We start from the raw sequence: 16241 nt of genomic DNA, 5'->3' as shown, positions 1-16241 counted from the left end.
ATGCCCAACAACACTGTGAGAAAAGCAAGTGAACAGATCCAAATTTGGACAAAAAAAGTAGAAATTTAAAGCGAAAACTGAGAAAATCTTTGTATTTTTAGGGCCTTCTTATGCATATAACAACAAGATATTACTGCTATTTGTTATTTACAATATTTACATAGATTAACCCAGCATGGATAAAGAGTGTAACGGTGTAAGAGTATCTTCCTGAAGTGGGAGGAGCCTGTTGAGACCAATGGGCTCATTACCCAGTATGAGGTGAGTCCATGGAGACATTAGGTTCAATTTCTTTGCTGTGTAAATGTCATCGGTTTTAGAGTTTAAGAATTTAAATAAATACTGTAAATGTGTGTTTGTTTACTGTCACGAACACCCCAATACTCTTGATGCAGATAAAATGCAAAGTAGCAACAGCCATTAAGCACTGCTCTGCTCTCTCTGGTCGGCAAATGCTACAAGAAGCTGGTTCAGATATGCAAAGTTCTGTACACACCAGAAAGAAAATGCAAATAACCAGTCATTAAGTGACAAAGAGAGAAAACAGAGATCCAGCACTTTGTCCCCTCTGCTCTGAAAGCACGATAATGTTTCAGAGGGAGGAAAAACTTTTCCATTTAACCTCTGGTGAAATAATCACAGGCTGTCCAAAATATGCTCCACTGCGGCTGAGTACTTACAATTCATCTCGCTGGGTCAGGGAGTAACATCACTGACACTGACACTGTAGTGGCTGCTGAGTGGTGTTTTCCCTCTAATGCCCGCATGTCTATGCCCTCAACGCTAATGGAGACCCTCACAATAACTACAGCCTAACAGCAGGCCAGGTTTTTAATGCCCTCTCATTGTAATGAACTCTCTAAAAGCATCTCACCACTGGCCTTTCTGTACAGAGAAATAAAAGAGGGGGGTGAAAGCTCTATAGTGTCAAACATTTAATGATGCGATTTGGCCAAAAGGTAGAATTCACCCAAAATCAAGTCAATGTGAGGAACTAAAAATGACATAATTTGTTCTTAATGTATATCTTTTATAAATGTCTGACAAACTGTTATCCTAAAAAAAAGAATTATTTAAACTCTAACCATCCTCAAATGGAGTTGGGTGTACATAAGCACTTCTCTCTCTCTTTTTCTTTTGTTTTACAGTGTGCCATACTTACAGTAGTCCCACTGAGAGGTGTGCAAATAAATTTTGCAAGATCTAGATTGCCAGACTTCCCTTGACATTTCTCAAACGAACAGCAGTGTCACAACTACGAGAGAGGATTCACAGGGAAACTGAAACACAAGTTTCTTTTTGTAGTAGATCTGCTTTTTCCCCCCGTATTCCTGGTTAAATCATTTATTAATAACTAACTGCTGCCTTCTAAGCACACGCACTTCTGTTTTCTCAATAAAAAATATAGCCTCGGCTAGCTCTTATGAATGACAACACACATGAATGGGACACGTTAGCAACATATACATGTACTTCATATGATAAGTGAGAGATGTTGACTGCATGTGGTGTGACAGAAGGTGAACGGTGGAAAGGATCATCTCTGCTCGGCCCATCCAGAGATTGAATGACGACAGGGACGTCTATTTAATTTAGGGGGATTTGTAGCATCGTACAGAAAGGTTCATCTACTCTGCAAAGCATTAAATATATTTATCCTGCTCTGTTTTAATAAAAGTGATGGCACAGGTAAGTCTGGGTCAGGGATCCAATGTGGCAATTGACAACCATGGCATTTGGCAAAACACTGGCAGGAAGGGTGTCTGATTGGATGAAAGCTTCCAGGTGAAAGTGGGGCAGCAGACTGGTGGGCTTACAGGAATGAGAGAGATGGACTGAGGCTTTGCAGAGTGTGAGAGATAGAGACTCGACAGAGGCTATTTGTGTCCCATATCGAACCAAGACAGGAAAAAACAGAAAAGCAGCATCAGACTTACGTCAATGTAGTTTGCATTAATGTAGTCTGAGTTGGGGTCTCCCAACAGAGGGTGGAGCTTCACTCTGTGTCGATCATCTGAGGCAGATAGAAATAAAAGAGCAAAGAAATATTGAAAATACAACTGTGACAACATTTTCTGTGTTTTATTGATTTTTTTAAAGATTTTCTGATTACTTACATCCCAGCAAGGTGTCATGCCTCCCTTTTGTTTTGTCTTTCTTCTTTGTGCAGTCCCAGCCATCAAAGAAGCTCTGCGGATGAAGACGACACTTGTTGAAGATTTCAAGAGCAAAATCAAACACCTCCTATTCACAGTTTTCTCATGTTTTTCCAAGACGAAAAGGAAGATTGCATCTTGCGGTCAACAAGGAGCAGCAGCTTAGATCGAGAGCTCCTGTACACAAAGAGGAGGTTTGGGGTTTTATGCATTATATGTAATTAAAGAAAAGATCTGTGTTAGCCGCAGATAGTCCTTGTCTGATCCCAGAGCCCTAATAAGTCACGGACCCCCCATTTGCAGCTAATCTTGTTAAAGCCCTCAGCAATTTAGAACTGGGTTTAAAGCTTTTGTGTCAGTGAAAGTATCAAGAGGCAAACCAAAATAATCCAAGAATTAATTTTTTTTTCCCCAAAGAGGAATAATGTCAGTTACATACAGTTCAGAGTGTGTCAGAGTTACATTTATCTGAAACTAATGAACACATTTAAATGTCAAGCTTCAGCTTTAATTAACACATAAACATAAAATCAAACACAATCATCATATCTATCATCTTGTGTGTTTGCCATCTTCTTCTGTTTATCTAATTCAGGGTCGCGGGGGGTGGGGGGTGGAGCCTATCCCAGCAGCTACAGAGAAAGAGGCGGGGTACACCCTGGACAGGTTACACAGAGAGAGAGACAACCATTCACACTCACGTTCAAAGCTCTGGGCTACTAAGAATCCACAGTTAAACTAACCCCAGTAACTGCATGTGTTTGTACTGTGGGATGAAGCACCCGAAAGATCCCACGCAGACACGGGGAGAACATGCTAACATCACACATATAGGCTCCGGCCAGATGGATCTTGTGCATTTGCTTCCAAATTATCCCAAATAAGGGAAAATAACTCCGCCACAGGCAATGTGGTGCATGAAGACGCTCATGTTTTTGATTACTAGTGAACTGAGGAAATACCATTCATTCCCTGAGAATTAGAGGTGACCATAACACGATGGAAATGCTTCCATGAAGTGCGTGGGACTGTAAACAACAATACATGCTGTCGTCATGGCTACAGCTACTAATGGTTCTGATAATGCAGGAACTGCAGGTACTGCTGAAAGCAGTCCATATGAAGCTTTGAGAGGTTTTTAAAAAAAACACGTCACCCTGACCTCGAGCACAGTTCGGGTGAAGAGCCATTAGGTGATTACTGTGTGTAAGGTTGATTAAATTCTGACCAATACTGCGGAGCAGGAAATGTAAACGGATGGATGGATAAGCTCATCGGTCCAGCTGGATGAGATAAAAAACATTCACATTTGAGAATGTCCCCTAGAAGCAGAATTAATAAAATAAAAAAAACAGGTAAGACAATCAGACAACTGCTTACTTTACGGAACCAAAATCAATCAGCTTTAGGACATGCTAAGTGCTAAAGAACATACTTGCATCTTTTTGTTTTTGGCTTTAGAAAGTAAGCCATGTGTAATTCTGTAATAGTGCTGAATACTTTATTATTATATATATATTTATTTATCTCTTTTTCTTTTTAAAGAAAGCGTAAGAAATGAAGAGGAGCTAGCTTGTTTTGGGACTACGAGCTTACTATAAAAGGATAAAGTAGTCCATTTTAATTGTGTGAAGTGAACCTCCAGCCTAGCTTGGTTATCACAAGCACATTTACAATTCCATCAGCGTGGATGTTATTGCTTTTTAACCAAGAGCGTGCCTTTTAACCCTCAGGTCATTAGCAAAATAACATGGCTATTAAGAGCACACGAGACACCTTTTACAGGCTTCTTGTTTCTCTTTTACAATCCTGAGAAAAACAAAAATAACTTTCTTGCTATGTGAGATAGAAATTGCCACAAAAATCCACTTCACATTGCTGGTTACTGCTGTGCGACATACTGGCTGTTTGTGTACCTGCAGTTTACCAATCACAGTGTGCTGAGTGTGAAAGCAGACAAACTGTCTACCACCTGCTTCATGGATGGCTTCTTAGTCATACTATAACACATCTCATTCACCGTTATCTGCCTGTCTGCATGGATGCACCAGCAAGCGTTTACTCGCCCAAGTTGTCATAAGTCACTCAGTGGCTAAATTAAGCTTGCAAACAGCTCCCTCAGATCTGTGAATAAAAATACGCACACACCAGTGTACCCCCAGTGGTTTGCAGCCACTTGGGGAATTTTGTGAAACTCTGCCCAAGTCTGCATGCTGAGCAGGGGATTACAATGCAGTTCCCCCCGCAGAGAGCCAAGAACCAGCCAAATCCTGCCTAGGATTACACTCTCCTCCCTACTTTTTCCTTCTCTTTTCACACACTTCATTTCTGGGTCTGTCTTTCTCACCGAATCCCTTGTTCTTGTAACCTCCTACTTCTCTCTCTGTCCACCTTTTCCTTTTCTCCCTCCCTTATTTTATTGACACTACACCTCTGAGCTCTCTCTGCTTCTGTGCTCTCACCTCTCCTCTCCTGCTGCCTCAAGAGAGAAGCAGGAAAAGTAAAGAAGAAGAAAAAAATACAGGAAAAACTGTGAGAGAATGGCAGAACAGTGAAGGGAAGAAAAACAACTCAGGCTTACGAAGGACTGATTAGAAACAATCGCTGGCAAAGATCAGTGGGTGGGTAAGTCAAGAGGATTACATCATTTATTTGTTAAATTATTACACTTATAAATCTATTTTTTAATTTTAACATAGTGATGTTGTATCAGTGTCTCAGTAGATTTTATGACAGTAACAATCCAGTGGCAGACTTACTGCGCTGGATTAATCTTTGTGTCACTTTGACCCGCCAATTTTTCAACCGCATAATTTTAAGACGACAATGAATGAATTGTGGATCTCCCTGTGATGACTTTCACAATAATCTCCCCCAAACACACACACACACACACACACACACACACACACACACACACACACACACACACACACACACACACACAAAATCCAATCAGAAATCTTATCTGCTGGAAAATATTCTAGTCGAAAACAGCAGAATTAACAAGCTTGACTGATGTTTGTTTAAAAAATTTTTTTTAAAACCACCAGCTGCCTATTTTTTAATTTTTTTTTTAAACAAACATAATAATTCAGTAGCCTCAGCTGCAACTAAACATCAAATCAGTGTTTGAATGAGTCCATCATTCTTTCTAACCTCAGCCTCAGGGTGTAAAGTGGTATAATGAAAGTTTTGAGTTCTCCAGTAAAGCTCTGCCGCTGTTTACTTGTACGTTTCTGCGGTGGGAATACGACGGCGGTGACAGAAACCGCCACACGTATAAGCCCTTTTTACAGCTCACTGTAAATTCTTGATCAATGTTTTTACAGAGCGCAGGTACTCCACAGGGAAATAAAAACCTATGCCTGCCGAGGGAGTGTAATATGATACTCCTCATCATTTTCCTTCATAATAGAGAGAGACACTCCATAAAAACACATACTCTTAGCACAGAGGGGAAAAAACACAAGAACACACAAACACACACACACACACACAAAGAGGTGTGCATTGATTTTTTGAGTGGAGTGTGTTTTGCCCGTGAGGGACAGTTTAATGAGTCTACAAGCAGAGTTCCAGAGGCGGAAACCATGAACCAGAGACAAAAGTTGTTTTCTCCCTCTCTCTCTTTTTTTTTTTGCAAATGTTTCAGGCCGCGGGTGACAGAGATGGACTTCTCCTCAGGTTGTGAGCTCAACGTTCTGCCACAATTGTTCCATCGGGGAGAGACATTCAGAGTTTTGGGCCCTTCGTTAGATAGCAAAGATAGAGACAGCAAAGCACAGCTAGAGGAGAAGCATATGTAATGCTCAGCAAAACAATCAGAATGAAGAGATCAAAAAATGAATAAATAAATAAAACAGCTGAGATAGAGATGGGCTCATTATTGGTATGACTGTGTATTATTATCATCATTATAGGTTAAAAGAAAACAGGGCATTCGATCTCAGCGACACATAAGTTTTAAACTTGTTACACCATGAGGAATATTGGCTGACCCTTGATATCACTGGACACAAAAACCTAATATCCCCTACACACTACTTTACAGGATAACTGGTTATTTGTACATTTCCTTGTGTTAACAAATCCCATTAAAAGATGAGAACCGCAACTTGAATCGTATTGGCTGTGTCCAAAGCTGGATTTAGCTTATGCCCCTTGGGGCCAGAGCTCCAGAAGAAGACATGTCACCCAGTGCAACATGTGACTCAATAATGAGTTTGTATAACTTTCTGGACAATAATGGCTGTAAGACACACTAAACCAGGCTCTGGATGTATGTTAAGTCAAATAAATTTGTAGCTAGTTTGCATGTCTTCAATAAGAAAAATATAGAAAATTACCAGTGTTATAACGTAAGGACCATCAGCTGCACATTATGGAGCCTTGCCATGTTTGAGCTGTGACAGGGTCGAGACTTCTGGCTTCCAAATGATTGCACACACTATATTTTCATGACAATTACGAGAAATCAAATGAGCCAAACTGTGCCCGTCTCTAACGGCAAGTGCAAATTCACACTTTGTATTGTTAGATGTGCTCCAACAGAAAACCGGGCATCACTAATGACAGTATTGATCTAGGCATCACAGTCTAATGATTACTTCTGAGAATCACAGAGCAGTGGGAGATAAATACTATCATAAATACTACACAACAGGGAGACTGTTATTTGGAGGCTTGAGTGACTGGGTGGCGAGAGCTCTCTTTTCTCAATTGTTTTCCTCTGTGCCTTTTCATCTGTCTCCCTCTCACACAAAACGATCCCAGACAGCCCCTTCCTCTCCTCACCGCCAAAAAAATCTGCTAGCAGTGGACGATGAGGCTCACTCGAGCTAGAGATGTTTAACCTCAAGACTGAGGTCTTCTCTAGGGCCCAGAGGAGGATGATTATTCATATGCACAACAACAGTGTGATCCAAAAGCCTCTTTAACCTTGGTAATTAATTTCAGTGTGGGATAAGGAGGGCGGATGATGTGGAGGATTTCAGATTGATGGTCTCCCACTTTCAACATTCAGGCTATCATGGCCTCTTTACGCTCACAGTTATCTTCCACAGAGGCTGTGGCTAGAGTGCCCTGAGACAAGTCCAGGTGTGTGTTGGGATTATGATTGTAAGTACATGAAATATATTAATTTGTCTTTACTGTATTAGTACACATCAAAGGTCAGGAGTAAAACATACAAAACCAGCTTTAAATAAAACAGGGAGGAGAAACTGCCGTAAAAGTGACCTCATGGCTTCAACTGGACCCAGATTTCATCAGCCTTCAGCATGAGTATATCATTTGTTGGGAAGAGTTAAACAATGCTAACATGGTGCAAATTAAGCCAAACACAAATTTGGAAACCATTTCAAATGATTTTCATAACACCAAAAGACAGCAACAGTTGCCTCAAGGTAAAAACGCAGTAGAGAGAAAACCCCAACAATCAGATGGCCCCTTATTACCAAGCACTTGGTGACAGTGGGAAGGAAAAACTCACATTTAACAGGAAATAAACAAATATCTCTTCTCCTGCTGTAAAAACAACAACAAAACAACAACACACAGAATCTGAACCACAGGCAGCAACAACCCTTGCTTGCTTGTGTGAAAATAAGGGTACGTATACAAGCTATCAGCTAAGGAAGTTTGCTGCAAAACAAAAAATTCCAGGCATCACGGTGAAAAGTTCATCTGTCAATATAATCTAATAAGTCACTGATATAATTCCAGGTGACATAAAGGTTATTTTCTGCAAATGTGAATGCATGTGTGCTTTAAAATCAATCTCCTTTTTAGCCTTGGGCACAAAAAACAAATAAATAAATAAAACTGAGAAATACCGATCCACAACATGAAATCACAGCCGATAGGCTTTCTTACTATTCTGAAATTTCCAGTTACTTTCGACACTTTACCAAATATCTCATGGACTGGTGAAGTCATGGTGGACTGAATATCTGACCCCATTAAAAACTGCTGTTTTCCACCCCATCACCACAGTAGACGGCTCACACTTTTGGGTCAGTCCAGTTTAAAAAACAGTCAATTCTAAGAAAAGTTCACACCTGAGTCAGGAATCATGGCTAAAAGATGAGGCTGGTGTCAAAATGTAGGTACAAAGGAGAGCTTTTATCCGATATAAGTTTGTTTAAGAGAGGCCACCGATCCCGCATAGTTATATAATCCAAAATGCATTTTCTGAAGGTTTTCCCAGTGGGTTCTCAGAAAATGCATAAAATATCCAGGAAACCAATGCTTGTTGAAGAGCATCAAATAGGTGCAGTTTTGCTATGGAAACAGTGATGTATCAAATGGAACTGATGCTAAAAGTGGGTGATCACAAAATGTGATTTTAGCTTTAGATCATGAACCTTGGAGTGAGTAAAATAAATACAATTGATTTGGTTGCATTTTCCATCCCTGAAAATCATATGAGGTACTCGGAAATGCTAGAAAAAATAAGACAACTTAATATGTACCAAATTTAAGCCCATCCCCATGAACTTGCACATCCTCTAGTTCAGAAAATTCAAAACTGACATAGTGTGAGGGCAAAACTTTACGTGGCTTCACCACATATGGTAACGTTATTGCACAAAAACAGCTGATTCTGCAGGGTCAGGGGGGAGGCACTTCTGCGATGCAATGATCCTTTTCTGTGGAATAAATCAAATTTATATCGTCATCTCATCTCACATCTGTTTCTTTCTTTCCACTGGGTACCACTCCAGTCAGATCCCAAGTGGACTAAAAAGGGAACTAGAAGATAACAAAGTGTATAAGAAAGAACAAGTGCAATTCCTTGGTGTTTGAAGCTTTTTGTATGCGCATTCAAAAGCAAGCACAATTCCACCCTTCCTCCTAACAATGTTGGCAATTAAAGTCAAGCATTCCTGCTGAGGGGAGCCTCAGGACAGAACTAGGACATGTCTAAGAAGTAATGCTTTCCATCTGCCACCGAAACATCTGCAGAACCCTCAGAAGAAAAAGCCTTTAACTACTAGGTGTTACAAGATGGGATGTAATACCGTAACACTACAGAAAATGCAAGAATAATATTTAATAATACTAATTATAATAATATCACTATCAGCCAATTTCTCCGAGCTGTTGGAGATAACTTGGCAAATATCACTTTACTAAGTAATTTAAGGGAAAGGTGTAATTTCACCTGTCATTTTTAAAAGGTATGATAATGATATATTTAAACTTTTTATTTGTAGGAAAGGAAGGAACCACAATTAAATTAGGCGATCAATGTGCCCCTAAGAAGAAGAGAAGACCAAATACAAGGTAAAATCAACAAGTGCACCTATACGTACTAAATTCAAGGTCATCTTCTCCTGTACCTTGAACCAATTTCAGTGGAACTTCTATTTTTAGACTGCGCTCTGAAAGTCCCGTCATGACCGCTTGCACTTGTGCCTCTGGAATCTGGCTGGCACATGCCACAGCTCAGGTCATTTCCATTGAACGTTCGCCTCAGGGTGTTACAGCAGAACTTCGCTGACCCCAGGGTGCAAATTCATTGAGCACAACCCCGTGACTGAAAATAAAAAATAGATAAATAAATAAAAGCATTCCTCCCCATAGCCTCCAATGTCACCGAAGGGGTTGGAAACTCTGGACTAAACAACTTGAAAATGCTGTTTGTTCTCTGGATTGTGCTTCCTCCTAATGCTCCTCGATACAAAAGTCGGATCAGTTTGTCACAGAAGTGGATATTTGCTCCCCGACCTCCTCTGAGTAATTGCAAAGCACCGATGCATTTGGCCCGAAAGTGGGTGATGTGAAAATAGAAGCAGCTCTAGAATCGGTCCAAGTTTGGATGAGAGAGTGATGTTGAAGGGAGGACTGGACAGAAATGTGGTACTTTTGGGTAGAATTTCACAATATCATGAGCGCACCCGACAAGTGTAAATTATGGAACTGAACCAAACAAGCATCTGAAGTACAAAATGTTAACTATCTCACAATATTAAAAATAACAAAACAAGCTAATCTCCATCTGTGTTTTTGTATATTTCCTCCCTGTAGCTTCACTTTTAACAACTTTAACCAATAAAAACAGCTTTCAAGAGTCAGCAGAATGAAGAAGAGCAGATTTGGCTACACTTTGAGTGAAATTGTAGTAGCAACCGTTGAAATCCATTAAATACGACAGCAGTGGTTTAGTAACACCTTCAGCTCGCAGTTCTGACGGCTCATTATTGCCTTTCATAGGCAGAATAGCCCCATCTTTTAGCATTAACATAGCTGAAACTCAAACTTCATGCTGGGTTCATTAAAAAAACATTGCTCTATGAAGTTTTGGCTCGCGCTTTCTTCTTTGGGAAAGGCAAACACGTTTTCATATAAGTAAATATATAAATCGGCTACCTCTAAATCCTGCAAAGTGCTCTGCTTCTCTGCCTTTCAGTGTCAGGCAGAGCAGGTGTCTGCATGCCTGAAGTGACCATATTAAGGACAACTCCTCTCACTGACATCAACTAGCCAAAGAAGTAAAGGATACAGATGCGATCCAAGTACTTCAAATAGTCTGAGGCCTGAGCTTTTGGCTCACAGCAACTACTTGCATAGACTTTGACCTCATTATTTGAAACTTTGGCCATCTACCATCGGAACAGCACATATAAGACAGTGGGAAAAGTATTATAGCTCCATTTTAAATAACTCAGCATGAGTGCACCAGCACCCATTCTTTATACCGCTGTTCATTTAACGTTGCCAGAGTGCAGGACTAATAGCCGTCTATGCTGTCTTATAATGTCACAGTGTTAAATAGGAGTACAACGGCGCCCTTTCACCTCGTATTCCTGTTTAAAGCCGTAGCCCTCGGCGGTCTTCATCTGGTTAATGTGCTGGAGGAGGTCGGCCACTCTGACGGCAGGGTGGAGCTGTCCCGTGTGGTAGGGGGAACCTTTACGTCCACACTGGTGCCTCGGGGAGCCTCCCAGCAGGCTGCTGGCCTCGTTCACTGAACTTCGAGCATCACCTGAGCGACGCACACAGACACATTCACAGTTTGAGTGAGCTGAAACGTTAATGACTCAGACACATCACGGCTTGAAACATTTATCGTCTTTTCTAACACTTGCGTGTCACGTTTATACTGGTGTGAATGTGTTAGCGGCACAGAAAGGCACTTTACAGGACAATACATGACAAATACACGTCAGGCATGCCGTTTCGATAGAGTTAGTCTCGATACAGATGTCTTCGTAATAGATCTTATGCTGATGCGCAGGCAACTCTTTCTCAGATAGTGTGAAGCAGACAAGAATCTCGAGCATCTTTAGGATAAACACATCCATCTTTCCTCCTCTGTGATGCTGACAACATTAGAAAGCAGAAAACTGACAAGAATCACAAATCATTTATTTTTTTTATTTGCCATCTTGTGAGATTCTGTGTTTCTGTGTTAGCTTCAGGCGGTAGTAGCTGACACGAAATCATACCGAAGGAGATTTTTCACATGTTGCAATTGATTGAAATATTTATGGAGCGATCGAGCAACGGCCAAAAAGATTACAAAGTGAGGGATGATGTGTGTCAGATTCGGGGCTATGCAAAGCTTGCACGAGTGTCTCAGCGGTGCACTTCTCTTACTTCGTGTGCCGCAAGTGTGTGAATCCATGAAGGAAAGAGCCATTCTTTCATCCTCCTGCAGGGTGCTCTGGTCTGTGAAACTGCGCTCCATTGAGCCCATATGGCTCTTCTCCTGGCGGTAGGTAATTGGCGTCTTATTCATGTTCCCCGGTTTCCTGTTAACGGATAGAGAAAACGATTGAGGGGCAATCAATATTAAGAAGAGATTGCCACAAAGGTCTCTGCAGTTATGTTTATGTAGGAAAAAAACACTGAAAGAAGCGTGTACACTTTTGATCTGCTGAGAGAAGGAAAAAAACAGTGGTACACTCTGGTGCTTTATTGTAACTCATGATTGACAGCCAGCAAGCGCACATGCACGTGTATGATGGATCACAAAACGATGGAAAAGCAAAGAGGTGGAGTCACTTACGGATAATAAGAGTAGTAGTCCCTTCTGGCAAGAGTGCAGGAGAAGTAGGAAAAAAAAATAAAAATCAAGAGAAAGAAGAGATGTAAGATGAAAGCAATGTCAGCTAAGGGCAGAGTGCATTGATTACAGTGAAAATGAAAACCGTCCTCTCATGAGTTTTGCTGCACAGGCGGCCATATGACACATGCGAGCGGATCGAGCAGGTGCTGACAGACTAAACCACAGCCGGGCAGAAAAATGTGTGTTTCTTTCAATCGAATACGTCTCAGTGTTACACTTCAAGGACTAGACCACGCGGCTTCCTGTCACAGCAAATTTAATAATCAATTCCCTAAAAGTGAAATTCATGGTGGCTTAGGAGAGCAACGCGGGCTAATGTGCAGAGTAGAAGCGACTTCCACAATCAAGATTATTCACCATTATCCTGAACGCTGTGTCAGCAATTTAAATACCGATTGCTGGGGCCTCTGACTAACTCCCATTTTGGCAGGATCTTTAGAATTCAATTTATCTTAAACAGGCGAGGGCGTTGAAGCCCGATTTGAGACTTTAGCTGCCGCTAAATAAATGCGGAGCCAGAGGTGTCGATGATTTACTGTAGACCTGTGGGATCATTGACTAATAATCTCTAAAAGCACACCTTTTCCCTCCCAATTACCATCTCATTTAAGGGTCAGGCGTCTGTTTGGTGTGTGTAATTAAGTGGCTAATTGAATTGCATCCGCCTTTAATTAAATACTTCACACTCAGATAGGCTCTGCAGATGCGAGTTGTTTGGTCCCTCTGGTGCAATATAAGAAAAAGAAAAACAACGCCACGCCAGCTGTTTGCCCATCTTTTGGAAAGCGTGACCTTTGCAAAAGTCGAGCAAAGAGTAAAAGCCGATCACTGAGCTGCTCGAGAATGAAACGTAAAAGGTAAAACAATGCGGGGTGATTAAGCACAATGACGCATGTTTTGTTCAGAATGTCTATGGGAAGTTGTTTACCCTTTCTTGATGATGACGATGACGGCGCCCAGCAGGAGGATGAGCACTACCAAGCCTCCGGCGCACACACCGAGGATCAGCCCCATCTCCTCGGAGTGCTGCGACACCTCCAAAGCCTTGCGATGATCTTTACAGGCCGCTACACGCAGGAAGACAGAAGAGCCACATTAAAAAGGCAGAATGCAAACATAGAACTTAAAGGAATAAAGAGTAAAAAGGATTCAACAGAGGTAGAAAAGCTGTTTTTTGTCATCCTGTCACACTACCTAGACAGAAATGAAAAACCTAAGCAAATGAAGAGGTGACACTTTGAACGGTGATTGTCCATGCTGCCCAAACAGATGCAAAGTGACGTGCAAAATAAGCGGACTCGCTCCCACACGGAATGATTTTCAGTGATCATTTAAGACAGTTAAAGATATATGTCGCTACTATGACTACCAGGATCTTTTTAAGCAGGTTTGTATGAACTGGCAAATTTTACAAGGCTCCAAATTTGGCAGCGTGAGGTGGTGAACTCATAGCAGCAAATCATTCTTGATTTAAAAGTTGTGCATTAAACATTATAATAATAACGTGACACCTTTGGATTGCAATTCATGCTGTTGTACACTCACTGACCTCTGAAGTCACTTTCCAATCAATAATCAGTTTCCATTCAGAATGCTCCAAACTGCTTTACAGTACAGTCTCAAGGTGCCCCGCTGTCTGTGAGCTACTGGAAAGGTCGTTACCATAATAGCAGGTTATTCATTTCTCCTACATAAAGCTTCATACTTATGTAAATGGTGCTGAGGAGTGGGCCTTTCTTTGCCTTGTTCTAGGAGCCCACTGATCCAGTTTTTTTTCCCTGTGTGTCAGCCTGTCCTCCAGGCCTTGACAGCCTGGAAACCAGCCCTCCTGAGCTTACTGGAACAGCATAAACTATCTGGAGAGTGGGAGAAAGTCAGAGCAGGCCTGGGGATAGAGCTCTATCTTCCAGCCTGCTGGGGAAAAAGAAAATCAGATCTGGGGCAGGGAAAATGAAAACAGAGCCGTGGTTTAGTCCAACTATTTGCAGCCATGGGCACTTGGGCCGCCTTAGAACCCTCTTTCCAAATAAAGATGAAAGTAGTGCAATATCATGCTACGATTTGGCTGGATTTTTTTAATCAATGATGAATGTCTGACATATCAGAATGGGGGGAAATTAGTCACTGGCCTGATATTAGTCTAAGGGCTGTTATTTCTGAAACTGCTTTGGACATCACTTTCGTGTCGCTGTCCTCCGATAACATGTTGGTCCGATAGCGTGACATCTCTGCATGTGCTGCTTCTAAACGTCGCGTCTGCCGCCGTGGTGAGAAAGGATTTAGTCAGTGAGTGATTCCTTTTGTGGTTTCTGTTCACACACAGGGACACACCAACATCTAAAATGCCTTTGTGTCTCTGAGCGACTGTAACCGACAAATAACAAAGACTCCAGCGTGTCTGAGACGGCGCTCCATTCAAAGCACCGTCTCAGACACAAACTCAGATGCTCACTGTTTATTTTATGCCACGACTTCATTTAAAATTAGGGGAAGGCTTCTTTATACAGGCTAAAAATGTAGAGGAGGAGGTGAAAAATCAATTTCAGTTTTCTGACATTTTGGACAGATAAGGCGGTTTTGCCTCTTTTACCCTCAAAATTTCTATTAAGCCAAACACGAGCATGAAATAGATTTCCACATGAATCCATGCACCTGCCAGCTGCCCGATGGTGGAAATTGGCACTTAGAGGAGAAATGGAAGTCTATTGTTGTGTTGAGCCTGCCAGAGGATCCTTAATTAAACTGTCACCTGGAAGTTGAAATGTAATCTCCAGCTTTGTTATCCAAGCCAGAATCATTTGCCTCCACTTCGCTTGTGATGGGCTGGTTGATAATAACGGCTTAGGACCCGATGATGCAGAGGCTCTGTTAATGGTAGAGGGATCATGGAGATCGCACATAGCAACAAAAAAAAAAAAATCCCTGTGACCTGTTACACCTTGAAATTGGAAATACCCACATTTTTTTCTGTCATCAATGGGCATTTCAGGGGGTTTTCAGTTATATCTCCATGCCTGCGGTGAAAATGTAGTGCTGGCATTTTTTTTAAATCATAACTTTCAATTGTGCATTTAACCTTTCATTCTTTTGTCTTATTTCCGCTTCTGTTCTCTCTACAGGTATTTTATTTCATTGCTAATTGTATTTTCTTTTTATCTTAGGAGCTCCATTGTTCATTTCTTTCATTCTGTCTCTGCCCAGTGTCAAATAAAAGTGGCAAATGCGGCATAAAGTCTGTGGCTGTGGGGACTTTTAATTAATCAATGCCCAATTTGGCACTTGTGGGGAGCGAGAAGTCGAGCTGAAAAGGCTGGCCTCGCCTTTTGGCGTTATGCTCAAGGATAGCCTCATCTTTTTCATTATTCTCTTACAAAAGAAGAGGCCTTAACAAAAAAAAGAAAAAGACACCCCGCCAAGTCAATTTACTTGCAAGGCTCCGCTTACTGTTGCGGTGCTATGATAACTATAAATACATGACTTTTTATTTACCATGATCTGACAGTGTACTATGGTGGAGGGGCTCTCCTGCCATAAGGACTTAGAGTCAATTTCTCTGCCCTTTTCATGTGCCTTTGAATCCAAAAAGCCGAGGTAAAGATAAGGAGGCGGGGAGGGCTTTCTCATACTGATAGGCCAAGGTAGCTCCATCTGGAAGTTTTGATCTGGAGAACCCTTCTGGACAGCGCAGAGGTCAAAGCCCTCAGATGTAGCTGTCTGGTGGGCTGCTGATGAGAACAAAGAGACTGCCTTTGATACGACGTGTCCCAGTGTCAGCCCCCAAACAAACAGGATGAAAGCCTGACCTCTAATCCTTCCCTGCTTGTTGCCCTTTTCTCTGAGGCCCAGTGCTAAACAACCGGGGCCGCCAGAGAAAATTTGTCCAGTTCTTCACCTTTTTACTTAAGAGAAACAACACAGTAACAAAAAAAAGAGAGAGGCGGGAACTACAGAGTGCTAAGATGAAACCTCGCCTCTAACAACAGTGACTGTATGATGCTCAATGCAGT

The 16241-nt window shown here is 41.6% G+C and overlaps 1 protein-coding gene across 2 annotated transcripts in view; it reads right to left on the bottom strand.

Moving 5' to 3' along the window:
- Positions 1-16241, bottom strand: part of ptprub (protein tyrosine phosphatase receptor type Ub) — a 185221-nt gene that overhangs the window by 30228 nt on the left and 138752 nt on the right. The window contains exons 14-19 of one of the 2 annotated variants that reach the window (XM_039619552.1): positions 13163-13301; positions 12175-12198; positions 11763-11917; positions 10961-11148; positions 2118-2190; positions 1938-2014 (exon numbers count right to left, since the gene is read on the bottom strand). In XM_039619552.1, the coding sequence (XP_039475486.1) occupies positions 1938-2014; positions 2118-2190; positions 10961-11148; positions 11763-11917; positions 12175-12198; positions 13163-13301 (656 nt within the window). The remainder of the gene's footprint in view (positions 1-1937; positions 2015-2117; positions 2191-10960; positions 11149-11762; positions 11918-12174; positions 12199-13162; positions 13302-16241) is intronic. The other variant, XM_031752528.2, reaches the window with a different exon arrangement.

Source organism: Oreochromis aureus, linkage group 11, assembly GCF_013358895.1.
Source record: "Oreochromis aureus strain Israel breed Guangdong linkage group 11, ZZ_aureus, whole genome shotgun sequence".
NCBI lineage: Eukaryota > Metazoa > Chordata > Actinopteri > Cichliformes > Cichlidae > Oreochromis > Oreochromis aureus.
Note: the sequence above shows the minus strand (reverse complement) of the source record. Positions and strands in the feature narration are given on the sequence as shown.